Source organism: Panthera uncia (assembly GCF_023721935.1).
Source record: "Panthera uncia isolate 11264 chromosome A3 unlocalized genomic scaffold, Puncia_PCG_1.0 HiC_scaffold_12, whole genome shotgun sequence".
Lineage (NCBI taxonomy): Eukaryota > Metazoa > Chordata > Mammalia > Carnivora > Felidae > Panthera > Panthera uncia.
The window spans coordinates 23,893,712-23,911,903 of NW_026057579.1; the positions used below are offsets into that span (position 1 = coordinate 23,893,712).

Below are 18,192 nucleotides of genomic sequence, written 5' to 3' on the forward strand. Positions count from 1 at the left end.
GGGGGCAGGGAGCAGGGGTGGGCTCTGTCCACGTGCCCGGTCATCTCCTGAAGTCCCCGCTGGGCCGGGGCAGGTCTCTCAGGCGCCAAGCACCCCCGCCCCAGGGCCCCACTCTAAGCAGGCCGGAGTAGAGGCCTGCCGTGGCCCTGGCTGGGTCTGGGCTCAGGCCCCCGGCCGGCCCCTCCTGGAGCTCAGAGGCCAGGCGAGCCCGGTGTGCAAAAGCAAACAGGCCCGGCTGCCCTTTGGACCTTTTGCAATTCGCCCGGCGCGCTCTCTCGAAGCCAGGGCGCTGCGGCCTGGGCGGGCGGCCCGGTATAAATGGGCCGCGGGCGCTGGCCGCGCATTCCTAGCTCGGGTGCGGGGCGGCTGCCTGCGGGTGCCCGTCCCTGAGGAGCCAGCCAGCCCGCCCGCCGGCCTCCCGCGAGGCGCAGCGAGGGAGCCGCCCACCCCGTCGGCATGGGCCCGCCGAGGCCCACGCTGCTGCTGCTGCTGCTGCTGGCGGCCGCCGGCGCCTGGGCGCGTGAGTGGGGCCGGCCGGCGTGCGGGCGCGCGGGGCTGCGTCCTCGGGGAGGGGGCCGGGGGCGCCGGGGACCCGGAAAAGGGCCGGCGGGGCCTCATCCTCGCGCAGCACGGTGGGGGGGCGGGGAGAGCACGGGATGGGGAGCGGGTTCTCCAGGAGCCGCTTCTCCTCTAAAAGCTGGAAGACCCCTGCGGTGCCTCTCCCTGTGAGACGCTGGGGCCCATCATCGGAAGACGGGAGAGACCACCAATGTCTTTCTCCTTTTCTTACAGAAGACGAGGTGCTGGAAAACGTCAGCCCCGGCTGCCCAAGTAAGGCGCTTCCCCACTGGGCAGGGAAGGGCGCCCCCACCCCCCAGCCCACCCTGCTGCACGCCAGCTCACTAAAATGCTGGGATGCTGGGATGGGTGTGCACTGCTCTGAGCCCCAGGAAGCCAGTTCCTGGGGCCTCTGCCCACCTCCAAAGGAGCTCAATTCTCTTCTCCTTGCTGTTCTATTCTGTCCCAAAAGCATGGCCTAGGGCAGGGTGGGGAAGGAACTGTCACGCTGTGGGCCCGTGGACACTTTAAAGAGACATCACCATCTGTTTATCGGTGGCTAATCATTAATTCGAAACATATGAGGGTGAGGAAATGCTGACTTTAACCTTTGTGCAGAAGCCAGCCCCCCAGTCCTTCATATTTACCTGACCTCTCGGGGTCAAAGGAGCTGGCCTTGCGGTGGTACTCAGTGTTTTCCTGAGAGCGGGAGGCTGGCCTCCGATGGGGCAGCACTGCCATCTTGTGTCCATCTCGCGTCACTGCATCTGTGTTCATGCCCCAAATGTCCTTTTTCTCAAATTGTTAGGCAAATTCCTCTCCAGCACAATGGAAACCTCCAGATACTCCTCCTTGAGGTTTTCTTAAGACAGATACTCCTAAAACTTAATGAACTCTGCCTCATGGATTTGTGAGAACCAAAAAAGAGCCACAGAATTGTGGTATTTTCAAGCTGGAAAGGTATTAGAGGTATTTGCTGGTTTCTCTTGTAGACTTTCTGGGCCCCATTGTTTAACGCTCCCCTCCTTGCACCTCAGAGGATACATCCAAAATACCATCAAATGTAAACATTATCCTCAATGAAACACAGTGGGGAAGTTAAATCTGTAAAGGGAAAGTATAATGCAGTCAATTAAAAATAATTTGAGTCTAGGCGTACCTGGGTGGCTCAGTTGGTTGAGTGTATGACTCTTGATTCAGCTCAGGCCATAATCTCATGGTTCCTGAGTTCCTGCTTGGGATTCTCTCTCTCTCTGCCCCTGCCCATCCCCCTTCTGTCTCTCTCTCTCGCTCTCTAAATAAATAAATAAACTTGAAAATAATAATTTTAATTACCATTTTTTATGATCTGGGCCACTGCCCCTCTCTTCCCAGAGTTGACTATCCTTGGGGGAGTTATCTGCTACGTAGTTGACCTATTTCTCCCCATTTTAGAAGGAGCAACTCGATTCAAGCACCTCCGGAAGTATGTGTACAACTATGAGGCTGAGAGTTCCAGTGGTGTTCCTGGGGCTGCTGATGCAAGAAGTACCACCAGGATCAACTGTAAGGTATGGAGGGAGAGGAAGAGCACCCGGAGGCACGGAGTCCACAGCTGAGCAAACCCAGCTTATGCTAGGACTGGTGACCTCAAAGTGCAGGGACTGGCCCTCAGTTTGCAAGTCAGCCACTTTGCTGAGTTGTCTGCCACAGAAAATTTTGCCAACCAGATTTATTTTTCCATTCGTTTGCAAGATGCCATTGGAATAGATATCTAGAATATCAGCATTGCAGGACGGTAGATTTAACATGATGAGAGAAGCCCAGTGGGTGAGCCAAGGGAGGTGGGCATCTCAGGAAAGCATTATGGAGTGCAGTTTTGATACTCTAAGCCAAACAGTGTCTTTGCTAAAAGGAAAAAGAAAAAAAAAATTAAACATGCAGTTTGTTCTTGAATAAAATTTTACCTGTGGTTCAGATAACTGTATTCATGCCCATGTTGATATGGAACGGATCTAAGGGCCACTATTGGGATTTGTGTTGGGGAAGAAAAGTCAGGCTGAGACATTGACCTCTTCTTTCTAGGACCCCGTAGTCTGTGCTGTCGACTAAGGTAGCCATTAGTCACATGTGGCTATTTAAATTGAGTAAAACTTAAAATTCAGTTTCTTAGTCACCCTAGCCACATTTCAAGTGCCCATGGCTAGCAGCTTTTATGTCAGACAGCATAAATATAGAACATTTCCATCATTGCAGAAAATTCTTTAACAGTGCTAGATGACAACTAGGGATCTCCATACACGCCAGCTCTACGAGAAGCTCTGAAGAGGCCCTAATAGATAGATACAAACAATGGGGGGGGGGGGGGGGGGGGGGGGGGGTGGTGACATTAAGGAAACATTTGGTGTTGAAACCAATGATAGCCTGCTTCCTGCTTCCTGTTGGTCTTCCTCTTGCTCCCAGGCTTCATTCCCTCTAACCAGTCATGCCTCTTTAGAACCAATACAAAAATAAGTCCTCCTTTACATGCACAGGGGCAGACTTAAAAAACTTGGTACCTCAGAATGCAAAAAAGACCCAAAATTGGACTAAGTCTGTTGATTCATGGGGGACCCAGAAGGCATGTTAAAGACCCACGTGGCGTGGGGAGCAGGTGTCACAGTCCCCAGCGGATTGCCTGTAGTGTCCTGATTAAAGAGTAAGGCCTGGGCTGTGGAGGGGCTCACATTCTTGGTGGAGAGTCTGCAGGTGCTGCTATCCTCTTCCCAGGTTGAACTAGAGGTGCCCCAACTGTGTAGCTTCATCCTCAAGACGAGCCAGTGTGCGCTGAAGGAGGGGTATGGCTTCAACGCTAGGGGGAAGCCGTTGCTGCACAAGACCAGCAACTCTGAGGAGTTTGCTGCTGCCATGTCCAAGTAAGGCACGGGCTTGTGTAAACTTCTGACTCTGGGAGTCGCTGCATGTATTGTGCATATACGTGTGTGTGTTGCATGTGTGTGTGTGTCCAGTGAGGGATGAATCTATGTGTTTATAGGAGGCATGTGTGTGAGAATAAGTATTTTATGTATTCACCACGGATCAGGGAATTGCTAAGTTGTCACAAAAATCAGAAAGAGGAAGCATTACTTACCCTCCCCTAGTGAAGTTCCCCTAATTATCATTTAACTGTGTTTCTCAAATAATTTCATGCTTTAAAACTCCTTGAGACAATAAGGCTGAGATGGTTGATTTAAGTAAGCGAATTTTTGTTTAAAGAATTAAATGAGACAGGAACCTAGTGCTCTTCGTTGGGGAAGAGGGGGTCCAGCAGGATTTGTTGGTGTGGCTACTCATGGTGGTGCGGGGTCTGTTCAGCATGGAGACCAAGCCCAGCCTCTAGTCTAGAGCGTTCTGCTGGTGCACGCTGACCAGGCCATTCCTGGTGTTTACAGCTGGTGTGTCTTCTGACTGATCAATGTCTATGTGACACCAGTTGTTAAATATTTTGAACATCACCCCTGCCTCCAGTCCAAATCACAGCTGATGGTGTCCTAAGTGTGTGCAAATAAATACAAGCAGTGATAGAGGTTCGTTGATCTGGTAGCACCAGGAGCTCTCTGCCCATCTTCAATTTGTTACACATTAGACATGAAAGCCAGTCCTTCCTCTGCAGAGTAAGCCTTGAGGCTTCTGACTCCCACCAATAGTTTTTCTAAGACCTAAATGTGTATGAGGGAGAGGGATGCAGTGACAGGAGGGACTAGGAGTTACTTTTTGGTCCTTATCTCTCTCCGAACAAAAGGGACTCCTGCTCTTGATCACCACAAGGCTTTCCAAGCCCACATGGCTGTGTCTGAAACTGTCAGTGAGGATGTCGAGCTGTAGGAGATGTGCCTGGCCCCCTTCTCTTCCTGCTGACTTAACTAGAAAAGGTGCAGCCCTGAATCCCCAAAAGGGAGTCCCCAGAGGGAAGTCCCTAAGATCATAGTTGACATGGGCTTCAGACACGATCTGAGACCACATACGAGTGACTACCCAACAAACATATGAGTAGAAGCTCAAATTCGCTAGTAGTCAGGAAGTGTAATTAAGGTAACAACAAGGTATTTATCACCTTATGCCCATAAGACTACAGAAATTTAAAACAGCTACAGCACTTGTTGCTGGCAGGCCTCCGAGGAAAAGTGTACGTATGCATTGGTGGTAGAAATGAGAGCCGATAGTCAATAGCTATTATAATTAAAAATACTTATTGCCTTTGACACAGCAATTTCAAAACTCTGGGATTCTAGCCCGTGAAAAGAAAAGCAGTAGTATATGCATAAGGATGTTTATTTCAGTGTTGTTCGTGTGGGGAAAAAAAAAGATCCAGAAATAAAGTGAATGCCACTAAGTAGGAGAATGTCTGAATAAATTATATATAACCATAAAATGGGAATGCTCTATAGCTTTTAAAAAAAAAATCTGTTAGAGCTTTACCAAACGAGTCAAAGGATTTCTATGGAGTATAATTAAGTGAGAAAAGCGAGAAAGAGAAAAATGTGGAAAACACAATGTCGTTTGTATAAAACAAGCAATGAAAAAAATCTTTATGTGCAAATGCTTCCACCCCCACACCTCTGTATGGGATTGCCTGCGTGTGGAGATAGAAATGAAATACCCAGTGGGTTGTTCCTTGAAGAGCACGTCAGCAGAGACTGATGTGGGTGGCAAACAGATACGGGATGCGTGAGTCAAGCGAAAACAGGTAAAGAAGTAAAAGAATGCCAAAAATATACACATATTTCTATACTTTTTTGAAAAATGTGTGTATATGTGTAGGTACATTTGTAAAGAAAAGATGCAAAATGAAAAAAACGGTAAGTAAGAAAAAAAGAAAAAGGAGGCTGCAAAGTGATCCAGCTTACGTCCAACAGGCTCACAGTGGAGAAAAGACACTTCCGTGACCACACTCTCTCTGGAACAGGTACGAACTCAGGCTGGCCATTCCTGAAGGGAAGCAAGTTTTACTTTACCCAGAGAAGGAGGAGCCTAAACACATCCTGAACATCAAAAGGGGCATCATTTCTGCCCTCCTGGTTCCTCCAGAGACAGAAGAGGATGAGCAAGTGTTGTTTCTGGTGAGAGCTCAGAGAGTGGGTAATAGTGGCCCTTTGAACTCCTCTTCACATATTTGAGCCAGGTCCCACTGTGTATGTAGAGTGGGTTATTCATGTGGCTCCATGGCTTGCTACACAGTACCCAAGGCTCCCCCTGTCTCCTGGGCTCACTGGTGGATCCTCATGAACAGGCTGAGCAAGTTGGCTTCATTTGAAAGCAGTATTTGAGGAGTCCTGGCCACCCTACTCTTTTGTTTGATTTTTTTCTATCCCCACCAGGTGTCACAAAGTAAAGCCTGTGTGTGTTTTCAACACAGAAAATAATTGAATCTGTTGCCAGCCTCTCTTAAGAATTTCAAGTTTCAATCTGAGAGACAATTCAATTTACTTGAACCCCGGGAACATTTCTGAGCCCTTACTGAGTTCTAAGTTCTATGCTATACCACACTTGGAGAATACAGAGATGTATCCTGCAGAAGCCTTTCCTCAGGGAGTTCTCGTGGTCTGGGGAGAAAACCAAGATACATTAAATACAAGGCAGATTGGAATACATGCCGTAAATGAGCAATAGAGAAAATGATCTGAGAGCCCAGAATAAAAAGTCAGAGTTAGCTGGGTCCTGGGAGGCCAAGCTGGAGTGCATCAGAACCAGAACCACTCTTAACTGGCTTTCTTACTCTGCCTCTGGCCAGCCAGGCAGCAGCAATGCCCACACTCTGCCTAAGAGGAAGAAAGTCCCCTCCCTGTCCATATGGCTCCTGCCTTTTCTCCAAGGCTCCTTTCCCACCCCCTCTGAAGCACCTAAGGCTGCTTTCGCACATCCATCGGATAAACCTGTTGTCTCTTCTGCTCGCATAGGATACTGTGTATGGAAACTGTTCCAGTGACTTAACTGTTAAAACAAAGAAGGCAAATGTGGCAACAGGAATCTCCATCGAAAGAAACCTGGAGAAGTGTGATCGCTTCAAGCCCATTAGCACAGGAGTTAGCCCACTTGCTCTCATCAAAGGCATGGTAAGTTTCACACCCACATCGCTCCTTGCACTGAGCACAGTCCTCTTGGTTATTAAAATTCTGGAATGTTAGAGCAGGTACGAATCTCAGAGAAGATCCAACCCAGCCTCATCTTCATATAGATTTCAGCAGGAAACTGAGGACCAAACCAGGAAAGGACTGATAGAGGCCACATGGCCTGTTATTAATTAAGTCAAGACAAGAATCAGGTTCCTGACTCTCAGCCCAGAGCTCTGTCTTTCTTGCCGTTATTCTGTCACTGGCACCAAACCTTCTGCCATCGATGGAGAATAATGACTGTCCATCCATGAGAAGGTTCTAGGGCTTAATGTAGGGCAGCAAAGCCACTTGCCACTCTTTCCTGTAAGAGAACTGGATGTCCCCCGACCTCTAGGCATCTGACCTCTGAGGAAGCCCCAAGACCTGTGTTCTGCTCTCCTCTCCCTCACTCCCATGGAGTGACATTACCAAGACCATTCTAGTGTCATTTCCTTTCATCCCATATACAACCCTGCTCAATACCTGGCCCCTCTGCTTCTTGTCTAGGCCACCCCCTTAGTATTAACCTTCTCTGCTGTCACCTTAACAGGGCTCATGCAGCACCACATTACCAGAGCTTGCCCAATGCCTTGTAATATCTTGTGGGACGTGAATCACAGCTTATCTCAGTAAATTGGAAGGTCTTGAGCAATCACTGCCATGCTTGGCAATGTTCCTGGTCATTGTCCTTGGGGCCAAAAATAGGGCATCTGATGACAAGAGCCACAATCAAAAGAGGCCAAGGCACTGGCTTATCTTGAGCACCTGCTGTATGCTCAGACTTACTCTAGGCAGCACTGAGGGTCAGAGACAGTGGCAGATGAACCATGGATTTTTCCCCTCAGGGTACTTACAGTCTAATACAGGAACAAGTTTCCTACACATGCCAATAAAGGACAATAAATGGCATACTTGATAAAGTTATACACTGAACAGTACAGACAAGCAATCCTAACTCCAACCAGGAATGAGAAAGCAACTATTCAAACAGCTCACTGGGCAGAGCTGTTGGTAGATCCACTTAGAAGAAATGGTGGGCAAGCATCAATCAGTCTAGACCCAAAGATTCATGGAGGATGTGGAGCATGAACCTGAAAGATACAAAGGATGTAAAAGTGCAAGAGAGCCTTAAGGACAGGCTTCTAGGCAAAGAAAACTTAAGAAGCAGTAGTTTGTCGAGTGTCAATGTGCAGTGGGTGAGTATGCATACAATACCAGGTTATATACACTTTGTACAGGATGAGAGGTCCATTGGGGTGGAATAAGAAGAGTACAGCTTGACTCAGCTTGGCGTATGCCAAGTTGCTGCATCCTTTTGTCTCAATGTCAAGTACCAAGTTCCCTTCTATAACTGAGTTTATCTAGTGGTGCAGAACTCCCATCTCCCATCTTCCTCGAAGGTAAATGTCCCTTGCAGAAGAATCAGGTTCAAGCCTCAGGAACTGATCAAAATGCTTTTCCCGATCCCATTCACAGATCGGCCCCTTGTCAACTCTGATTAGTAGCAACCAGTCCTGCCAGTACACTCTGGACCCCAAGAAGAAGCATGTGTCAGAAGCCATCTGTAAGGAGCAACACGTGTTCCTGCCTTTTTCCTACAAGTAGGTTACCTTCTGCACCCTGATTCATCACTTATGGAGTCGGTGTAAGATGAGTGCTTGTCGGGTGCCCTGTTGTAGGTGAGGCTGTGCCTGGAGGAGGCTCTGAGGAGCTACAGAGCACAGCCCATCCCTGTCGCCATTTTCAAGCAAACAGAAAATTCAGCAGGAAAATCTTAGGCATGCAAAATAATTTGATATCAACAAAATGTATCTGAGACGCAGACTTTAAGAGTTAGAACAGTTTTATGGAGGATTTGAGATGGGGACCAGAGACTTGGATATACCAATCCATTTGAAACCTGATCCATCAACTTGTATTTACTGAGTAATTGCTTCATTCTTGGCATTGTGCTGAGGGTAATACACAGGAATTTCAAGGCACAAATTAGTCCCTATACTCTGGGCACTCCAGACTGGTGAGAGGTGTAAGGTACAGATGTCCTTCTGAAAGAAAGACAGCTAGCATGTCCAGGTGGAGGTAGGTGGTGTTCATTGGCGGGCGAGCTGACCATCCATGACATGATGTACTTCCTTTGTTACCAGGAATAAGTATGGGATGATGGCACAGGTTACACAGACATTGAAACTTGAAGAAACACCTAAGATCAACAGCCGCTTCTTTGATGAAGGTAAGATTTTAGGTGCACACAGTTGCCAGGGCTGGGAAGTCTGCCCAAGAAACACCATGTATCATGGCTTAGCTTCTTGCTGGGTCCTGGGAAATGTCTGCTGACTAATGAGTCCAGCGGGCTTTGGTGTTCTGGCTCTGGGCCACTCTAGTGAGCAAGCATGTTCCTTTCAGAATGTCAAGTGGTGATGGGACAAAAGAAAAGGAGAAGTGTCCCAAAGCTACCCAGATTTTCAGAAATAGGAAATTGGCCTCCTAAGTCTACCTTTGGTAGATCTGACAACCTTATACACCCAGTAATTAGGCCTGGAACCTGGATGAGGTAGGGAAATGGGAGAGGGCGTTTGGGGTCAGGAATCCATCTTTAGAGTAGGAAGGAACCTTAGCGATCTCTAGTCCAACTCTAGCCCTGCATTTGTCTTGTATTTAAATCTGTCTAATGCATTCCCTCGTTGTTCTCAATGAGGGAATGCATAACCTATGGTAGTAGCTATGTGGACTTTCATACCCACTGTACAGAGGGGAAAATGGCACATGGAGAGGTCTGTGATGTACTCAAGGTCTCTGAATATTAGAAGTGATGCAAAATGAGCCCCCATGTCTAGTCTAAGTCAGGACTCTTTCCATGGTACCACATTTCCCTTGTTATTCCCCCACATTTCCCACATTAACACATATGCTGGCATGGGTCAGAGCAGGGTGATGGAGGAGACACAGAGGATCATCCCCCCATAAGCTGATCCCTCTGGAAAAGATGGCAGGTGAGCACCAGTGGGTCTAGCCTCAGCCATAGCACCTCCTCTGCTTCCTTCCAGTAAAGAGGTAATCTGATATCAAATTCAGACAAGCTGGGATTCAATTACGGCTCTGCCTCTTACACTCAGAGAGGTCTTAGGCAAGGTGAGTTGCTCATCTATGGATCTTAGTTTCCTTATCTTTAAATTGAAGAATAATAGCAACCCATATGGATAGTATGATGAGCAAATGCATTAAAGTAAAAGACATTGAAGTCAGATACCTAGCACAGAGACAGATACATAATAGGCATCGAGTACAGTATAGTTTTCTTTTCTTCTTTGCTGATACCTCCCTACTTTCTAGTTTCTAGTAGACCAAGAGGTGGTTGAAATGTAGATAAGCAGGAATCCCTTTGACGCTTTCCTCCTCCCAGGTACCGAGGAGGTGGGTCTGGCCTTTGAGATCACCAAATCCACATCACCCCCAAAGCAGGCCGAGGCCATTGTGAAGACTCTGCAGGAACTGCAAACATTACACGTCTCTGACCAGAATGCCCAGAAAGCTAACCTCTTCAATAAACTGGTTACTGAGCTGAGAGGCCTCAACAATGAGGCAATCACATCCCTCTTGCCAAAGCTGATCCAGGTGTCCAGGTATTTCTTTAATGGTTGCAACCATATCTTTCGTATGACCTATGGTATCTGGCTGAACTTTCAAACGTTGGCCAAGCAGAAAACCTCAGGGGCCATTAAAATATCAATTCAGCTAATCAACTAGTCAATCAGTTAATGTTTGCTGGATAGAGAAATATCAGCTAACATGCTTAGAGTTCCATGGGCCACACACACACACACACACACACACACACACACACACTGCATTCAAGGCAGATATGCATTTGTGTGTTAATATAGGAGGGAAATACTTCACACATTTTGATGGATATCTACTAATCTAATCCCTCATTCTATGGTGAGTACCTTGGAAAGTTTGAGAGAAAAAGACATCTGTGCCCTCTGGAAGCCTAGGCTAGTGGAGAGAGAATTCAGGCAAACAAAGTAATACCGTGATTTCTCTATACTTCAAGGCACTGGCTCTAAGTGCTGGGAACGTCAGAGGAGGGACTGAGGACCAAAATGAGGCCATGCCAGTGTCTGCCTGGCATGTTCTATGTTCTGAACGAAGGACGGGGATAACTGTCCTCTTTTGGTGATAAATCTGGGGTCCTTCTTCAGACTTTCCTCCATGGTGCTTCCCCAGGGGATAGTGCTTATAGGGAAGGCTTCCTGGTTCCTGGGATACAAGTTGGATTTCGGAAGATGGTCAGATTTGGAGAGTGAATACAGGAGATCAGAGCACTCCTGACAAAGGAGCGTCATGAGCCAAGGATAATGGAGCTGCCTAAAGGTGATCTACGTAATCCTCTGCTCTTTCTTTCTCAGCCCCGTCACCTTACAAGCTTTGATTCAGTGTGGACAGCCCCAGTGTTACACTCACATCCTCCAGTGGCTGAGAAGTGAGAAGGCCAACCCCCTTCTGACAGATGTTGTGACCTACCTGGTGGCCCTGATGCCAGAGCCCTCGGCCGAGAGGCTGCAGGAGATCTTCAGCACAGCAAAGGAGCAGCAGAGCCGGACCACTTTATATGCTCTGGGTCACGTGGTCAACAAGTGAGTTTCACACTGGCCCTCCTCGCAGGAGTTGAGGAAGACCCTACATCTCTGTACTAAGGTCATACCCTACCCTCCACTTCCAGACTCTTACGCGTACACTGTTTTTCCACTGGCCGTTTTGAGAGTAAAGCCCCGAAATAAGAAATCTGCACACACAAGTTTGTTAAGGTAAACCTAGCTATGCTTGCTGAGTCCTAACTCTTATTCCGTAGCTATCATGAGACAAACCCTGTGGTGACCCAGGCCCTGCTGGACATTGCTGATTACCTGTTGGAACAGATTCGCGATGATTGCACTGGGAACGAAGATCACACCTACTTGATTCTGAGGGTACTTTTGGTCTTTTGTATAATATACATCATTTCAGAAGCATTTTCCTGGATACCCCCTACTTCTCATTCTGCACCCTGATTCCCCCTCATTTCTTTTCAATGCAGGTCATTGGAAATACTGGCAGAACCATGGAGACAGTATCCCCAAGACTCACGTCTTCGATCCTGAAATGTATCCAAAGTTCAGAGCCATCACTGCTGATTCAGAAGGCTGCCATCCAGGCCCTGCGGAAAATGGAACTTAAAGATGAGGTTAAGTCCACAGAGGATGTCTAAACGTAAAAAGTTTATTCAGATTAACAAGGACTTGGAATGAGATTCTAAATCTCATCATTCAGCTTACTTTATTTTACTGCTTTCTAATTGCCAATTTCAGTAAGCCTATTGACCTGACTGTGGACAAGAGAGAAATATTGGACCATGCTGCTACTCTAGCACTCAGAATATGAGACTTTAGCTCCATGCTTCCCCCCTACCAGATCAACCGCCACTCATCTTAGGAAAACATGCCTGATTTCCCCAGTCTTCCCAAACTAGGATTGTCGACCTGGCCCTACTTTGGGTGGAAATGACTCCAGAGTTTTGGAAAATGCCTTATTTATTCACCCCACAGTCTCACTACCCCTTCCCACACTGAAATAATTTGTGTTAAAACAACTTTACTTTCACCTAGTAGCATCCCTTCATCAAGTCACAACTTGAGTATGTTAATATAGTTGAATGCAACATGCATTTGACACGAGTCTTCTGAGACCCTTCCTTGGAGCTGGTTGTTCTGAGGGATACTGGTGAGAAGATTCAGTACCAGCATTTGGAAAGTTATTAGAAAGAAATTCGACTTGCACGTAATAAACTGCTAGCAGACCCCACCAGTGTTTGCCAGGCATGTTCTGTGTTCTGACCAAAGGACAGTGGTAATAGTCTCCTTTTTTGGCTACAGGTCCGGGAAGTCCTTCTTCGGGTTTTCCTCAGTGATGCCTCTCCAGGGGATAAGCGACTGGCTGCCTATCTCATGCTGATGAGGGGCCCTTCCCAGTCAGATATTAATCAGATTGTCCAGTTTCTCCCATGGGAACAGAATGAACAAGTGAAGAACTTTGTGGCTTCCCACATCACCAACATCTTAAACTCAGAAGAACTGTATATCAAAGAGTAAGTAGGAGTAATGTTCCCCCATCTGAAACAAAGTGCTAGAATTCTAAACCTCATTCCGAAAGGCCACTGCCTACCCTTATGGAGTGTTCTTTCTCCTGGGCAACATTCATGCAAAAGTGCACCAGACCTGAGCCAAGCTCTTGAGCAAATGAAACCCAAATCTTTTAGTAGCAATTGGCAATCCCTATTTCCTTGGGGTGGGACAGACAATGGATTAGTAATATGACATGTAAGCTAAAAATAACACTCCTTCTTTCCATCTAGCTTGAAAAGCTTAGTGGAAGATGCTTTGAAAGGATCTCAACTCCCAACCATCATGGACTTCACAAAATTTTCCCGGAACTACCACCTCTCCAAATCTGTTTCCCTTCCATCACTTGACCCAGTCTCAGCCAAAATTGAAGGAAATCTTATATTTGATCCAAATAATTACCTTCCTAAAGAAAGCATGCTGAAAACAACCCTCACTGTCTTTGGATTTGCTCCAGCGGACCTCTTTGAGGTATGTGTGATACTAAGAAGAGGCTTACGTCCTCTCTCCTGTTGTATACAACACCACAAATAGGAAGTTGAGGGAGCCGTGAGGCAGCCTGGGGAGGAATTATATTCAGGCAGTTCATTCATACCAACTGTTTGAGGGCTTCTTCTTTCCCACCTCCCTTGCCCCCCTGCCTTCCAGCTAGAGGTCACCTGAGGCATGACTCTGTAGTATTAACGGAAATGCAGATGTCTCAGAGAAGTCCTTAGAACCAAAATCCAAGAAAATGCATGGGCTGTGTAATCAGACTGATCTGGCTCAAACCCCAAATTCATTCTCAATCCGAATCTTTTGTTTAATTATTTATCCTCTCGCCTCTTCTGGAAAAGGGCAAATAATAAGTTCTGCCTTTCAAGATTCTAGTAAGAATTAAATACCACAACTCCTGTGGAGTGCTAAGTTCAGCTCCTACGCTGTAGTATTCATTAAATACTTGTTTAATTAAATGGACATAAAGAGAGGAATTAGAGGCTGACATACAACAAAGAAACCTGACGGCATTTTCTTGCCTGATTTTCTTTCTCAGATTGGTTTGGAAGGAAAAGGCTTTGAGCCAACATTGGAAGCTCTTTTTGGAAAGCAAGGATTTTTCCCAGACAGTGTCAACAAGGCTTTGTACTGGGTTGATGGCCAAGTTCCTGATCATGTCTCCAGGGTCTTGGTGGACCATTTTGGCTATACCAAAGATGATAAACGTGAGCAGGTATGTTTTTGTTAAGTACTCCCTCAAGGAAGGCTTTCGGTCTCAATGTGAAAACATTTTATCCAAGCCTAGAAGTCATCAAGGAACTGTCTAGCTGAAGTGACAGTTACGACTGTTATTAACCAGTCCTATGGGGATAAGGACTATGTCCTCTGTAATTATAAGCCTCCTGGATATTCAATGTGCCCAGCGGCCAGACTCACTAGAGGCACTCTCACATGATGATTAAGAGTGTAAACTCAGGGGCATGGGTTTGAATTCTCACCACACTGTCTTCAAACTGCATACCTAGAAAAGCTGTTTGATATTATGTCTGTTTCTAGATCCCCAGAGTGTGCTAATAATCCATGCCTCCCAGGGTGATTTAAAAACTAAATGAAGTAAAGTATGTAAAATGCTAAGCAGAGTGCCTGACTGGTACTGATTGATCAATAAGCAGATACTATTACAATTTTTGAATTCATATTTTCATAATTAACTGCTTTTTTTGGCTCTTACTCATATCAGTGTACTAGCTAGTGGGAGCAAACCACTTTGAAGCCAGCATAAGACCCCACTTAAGGAGTAGAAAGCAGATTGAATAACCTGGAGTTTCTTATTCTTTAATTTTTTGCCTTACCCAAAGTGTGGTTCAGGCAATTGCATCACATCAGAACGTGTTAGAAATGCAGGTTCTGAGGCCCCACCAGGATCTACTGAATCTGAACCTGCATCTTAAGGACATTCCCTAGGTGACATGTATGCACATTTCAGTTTGAAAGACAGGGCAATAATTTACTCCTAGATGTTCACAGATGGCCCCACCTCCACCTTGTAATTTAACTACCTCCACCTGAGGCTGAGGCTCTTTGCTGTGTTCTGGGTCTATCAACACTCTCTTCTTTCTCAATGACTAAGCATCAATCTATAGAATTCTTCTTAACTCTAAGAAGAACTTGTCTAGGATGGTGTGTTTTTAAAGCATTTGGCCAATTTATACAGCAGCTGCATTTTCTCAAGAAACCCCTAGTATTCATCCCTTATCAGAGGAGAAAGGGGTAAGCTGGGAAGGGGTGAGGGATAGACAATCTTCTACTCCTGGTTAGTCCTATGAATCCTGACATCTTCCTATGCCTGCATTATTCAAATTAAGAACAGTGTGGAAGCATTGCTATCCGTGGTAAGACCTCAGGGTCGTTGTTGTTTTTCATCTCAATTTGGAGGAGCTATCTATTTTTCAGTAAAAGGTGGGAGTCTGATTTCAGTGGCTTCTCTAGATCCCCACCTTGAATACTTGTGTTTAGCCCATCATGGCGGCAGCAGATGGGCCTCACATCAGGACTCTAAATGTCTGACAATGCTGACATCTCATTAGACATTTTGTTGTTAAAATCCCAGGACATGGTCAATGGAATTATGCTCAATATTGAGAAGCTGATCAAAGATTTGAAATCCAGAGAATTCCCAGAAGCCAGAGCCTACCTCCGCATCCTGGGAGAGGAGCTTGGCTTTGTCAGGCTCCATGACCTCCAGCTCCTGGGAAAGCTGCTGCTGAATGGTGTTCGCACTCTGCAGGGGATCCCCCAGATGGTAAGTCGGCCAGGCCCCATGATAGGGCAATGAGATTAGCCAGTGCTCTTTTTAGATCTCCAAGACTCCTTACAATCCTGTCCCACAAACCAGAGAAAGTGCTGGTACTTCCTTCAATAAAGCAATTCAATTGCCTTGAATTTCAGAGAGGAAGATTCTTAGACTGCAAATAATTGGTAACATTTAGAAACTAGGCCATTTGTAACGTTAGGTATATCTTTTAGAGCATTCATTTGTTCATCTGGAAAAAAATATTAAGTGTTACCTCCCTATATCTATGTTACAGGTTCCTTTTAATATTGAAATTATAATGATGAAGGAATGTATTTGATAAACTGTAGTCCACTATCTAAATATGAGCTATAGTTTCCACTATTATTAATTTATTAATAAGGTAGAAAATATCCAAATATATTCCCTGGTATTTGATAAATAACAATGTTGGCTTTAAGAAAACAGACCACAAGTTATTTTCTAGAAATGTCATTTTAAAAAAAAACTAATACATACTATTATGTCTATCATGTCAATAGCTCATTGGTTTCAAGAAGAAATGGTTTTATCATAATATATTACACTTACATAAAACCTCATTTATGTTGAGACTCCAAATAACTGGAATTAAGCCATGCCATTCAAGGCTACTTAAAGCACATAAAGCTCTGAGGCACAGCAATATTCTCAAGGGTCTCCAAACCACTAGTTCAAAATGACATGGTATCTTTCCAGGGAAATTTCTTATATCCCAACCTGTCAAAACTGATAATCATTAATTTTATCAAATACTCAGATAATCAAAATATGCTAGTCTGTCCCTTCTGGATAACAAACAATTATTGTGTGATATGTGGGACGTCACATTTCACAAACCCCAGTTTGATGAGGCTTACTTGTAGTTACTGTACCCGGTTGGACCCACAGATTGGCGAGGCCATCAAGAAAGGTTTAAGGAGCGACTTGTTTCTTCACTACATCTTCATGGACAACGCCTTTGAACTCCCCACCGGACTTGGGTTACAATTGCAAATCTCCTCCTCTGGAGTCATCACTCCTGGAATCAGGGGTGGAATGAAGCTGGAAGTAGCCAATGTAAGATCCTGTTCATTGTTTTGATTCCTTAGATCATTCTTTTCCTCAGGGGTGGGTTTCTTGTACAATTTTAAAATGTGTGTCTAGTTGAAGATGAAGTACATCATCATTGTAATCGCCCTACTCATTTTTATGAACTTTAGGATTCCACTAGGAGGCGCCACCTTGCTAGCTCCTGGCAGTAAGGAGACCGCTATTCTCTCAATAAATGAGGATTCCTGTCATCTTTTCATCCTGTTATGCTTAAAGTTAACTGGGGCACTTCCTAGTGCTGGGTATCAGTGTCTGGCTCTAGGGAACTGAGAACGTGGCTTTTCTTCCTCCAAAGAAATCACAGTAGGGGTGCCTGGATGGCTCCATTGGTTAAGCCTCTGACTCTTGATTTCAGCTCAGGTCATGATTTCACAGTTCATGGGCTCGAACCCCGCATCAGGCTTCGTACTGACAGAAGGGGACCTGCTTGGTATTCTCTCTCTCCCTGTCTCTCTCTCTGCCCCTCTGGCATGTAGGCATGGGCTCTCCAAGCAAACAAACAAACAAACATTTAAAAAAAAAAAAAAAAAAAAGAAATCACAATGTTTCCTCAGGTGTGAGCTATCCAGAGATGTTAGCACATGGGTGGGGAAGGGCACTTGATCTGACGCCAGGGGCCTGAGGTGTTTAATGAACCTGAACAGGTCGTTTTCTGACTTAAAGATGCAGGCAGAGCTGATGGCAAAGCCCTCTGTGTCCATGGAGTTTGTGACAAATATGGGCATCATCATCCCGGACTTTTCAAGGACGGGGATCCAAATGAACACCAACTTCTTCCACGAGACAGGCCTGGGTGTGCAAGTTGCCATGAAAGCCGGGCAGCTGAAGTTCACGGTTCCGTCTCCTACGAGGCCAATCAGGCTGTTCAGTGGCAGGTAATTCTCTTTCCAGCTCTGATTAGCCAGTGTAAGAGAGAAGGTTGCGACTGGATCTGTAAGGCTTGGCTGCCCAACATAATTCAAGGCCCTGTGGCCGTGGGGGTGTGGGGGGGGAGAGAATGTAGTGAATTACCTACTTTTAACCTAGCCTAGACTCATTACATAATTACAGTTTCTTCAACTGTCCACATTTTACCAAACTGAGATTTAGGACTTGCTATTTAATCACTTCTTATTAGGTGATTTTTGTTATTGTTTATTTGTTTGTTTTGAGAAGAAGAAACACAAACTCTAGAAAAATCATCATTGGGAAATGAACATTTTTTCACAGGAAAAATACCAGAGGACATACTGATCTGTGGTAACTAGCTCAGCGGATAGAGCAGGAAAGTCTTAATCTCATGACTATGGGAGGCAGCGTATTTGGAGAGCTCCATTTTCTTTTTTTTTTTTTTTAATTTTTTTAACGTTTTTATTTATTTTTGAGACAGAGAGAGACAGAGCATGAATGGGGGAGGGACAGAGAGAGAGGGAGACACAGAATCGGAAGCAGGCTCCAGGCTCTGAGCCATCAGCCCAGAGCCTGA

At 45.7% G+C, this 18,192-nt stretch overlaps 1 protein-coding gene across 1 annotated transcript in view; it reads left to right on the forward strand.

The window, feature by feature from the left end:
• Positions 1 to 338: 338 nt before the first annotated feature.
• APOB (apolipoprotein B) overlaps positions 339 to 18,192 on the forward strand; it is a 38,800-nt gene continuing 20,946 nt past the window's right edge. Inside the window, exons 1-18 of the mRNA XM_049652009.1 lie at positions 339 to 520; positions 793 to 831; positions 1,993 to 2,108; positions 3,307 to 3,452; positions 5,483 to 5,636; positions 6,474 to 6,629; positions 8,145 to 8,269; positions 8,813 to 8,898; positions 10,069 to 10,288; positions 11,078 to 11,305; positions 11,521 to 11,638; positions 11,746 to 11,892; positions 12,581 to 12,792; positions 13,060 to 13,297; positions 13,860 to 14,036; positions 15,414 to 15,605; positions 16,527 to 16,694; positions 17,391 to 17,602. Coding sequence (XP_049507966.1) covers positions 457 to 520; positions 793 to 831; positions 1,993 to 2,108; positions 3,307 to 3,452; positions 5,483 to 5,636; positions 6,474 to 6,629; positions 8,145 to 8,269; positions 8,813 to 8,898; positions 10,069 to 10,288; positions 11,078 to 11,305; positions 11,521 to 11,638; positions 11,746 to 11,892; positions 12,581 to 12,792; positions 13,060 to 13,297; positions 13,860 to 14,036; positions 15,414 to 15,605; positions 16,527 to 16,694; positions 17,391 to 17,602 — 2,798 coding nt within the window. The 5' untranslated portion in view covers positions 339 to 456. The remainder of the gene's footprint in view (positions 521 to 792; positions 832 to 1,992; positions 2,109 to 3,306; positions 3,453 to 5,482; positions 5,637 to 6,473; positions 6,630 to 8,144; positions 8,270 to 8,812; positions 8,899 to 10,068; positions 10,289 to 11,077; positions 11,306 to 11,520; positions 11,639 to 11,745; positions 11,893 to 12,580; positions 12,793 to 13,059; positions 13,298 to 13,859; positions 14,037 to 15,413; positions 15,606 to 16,526; positions 16,695 to 17,390; positions 17,603 to 18,192) is intronic.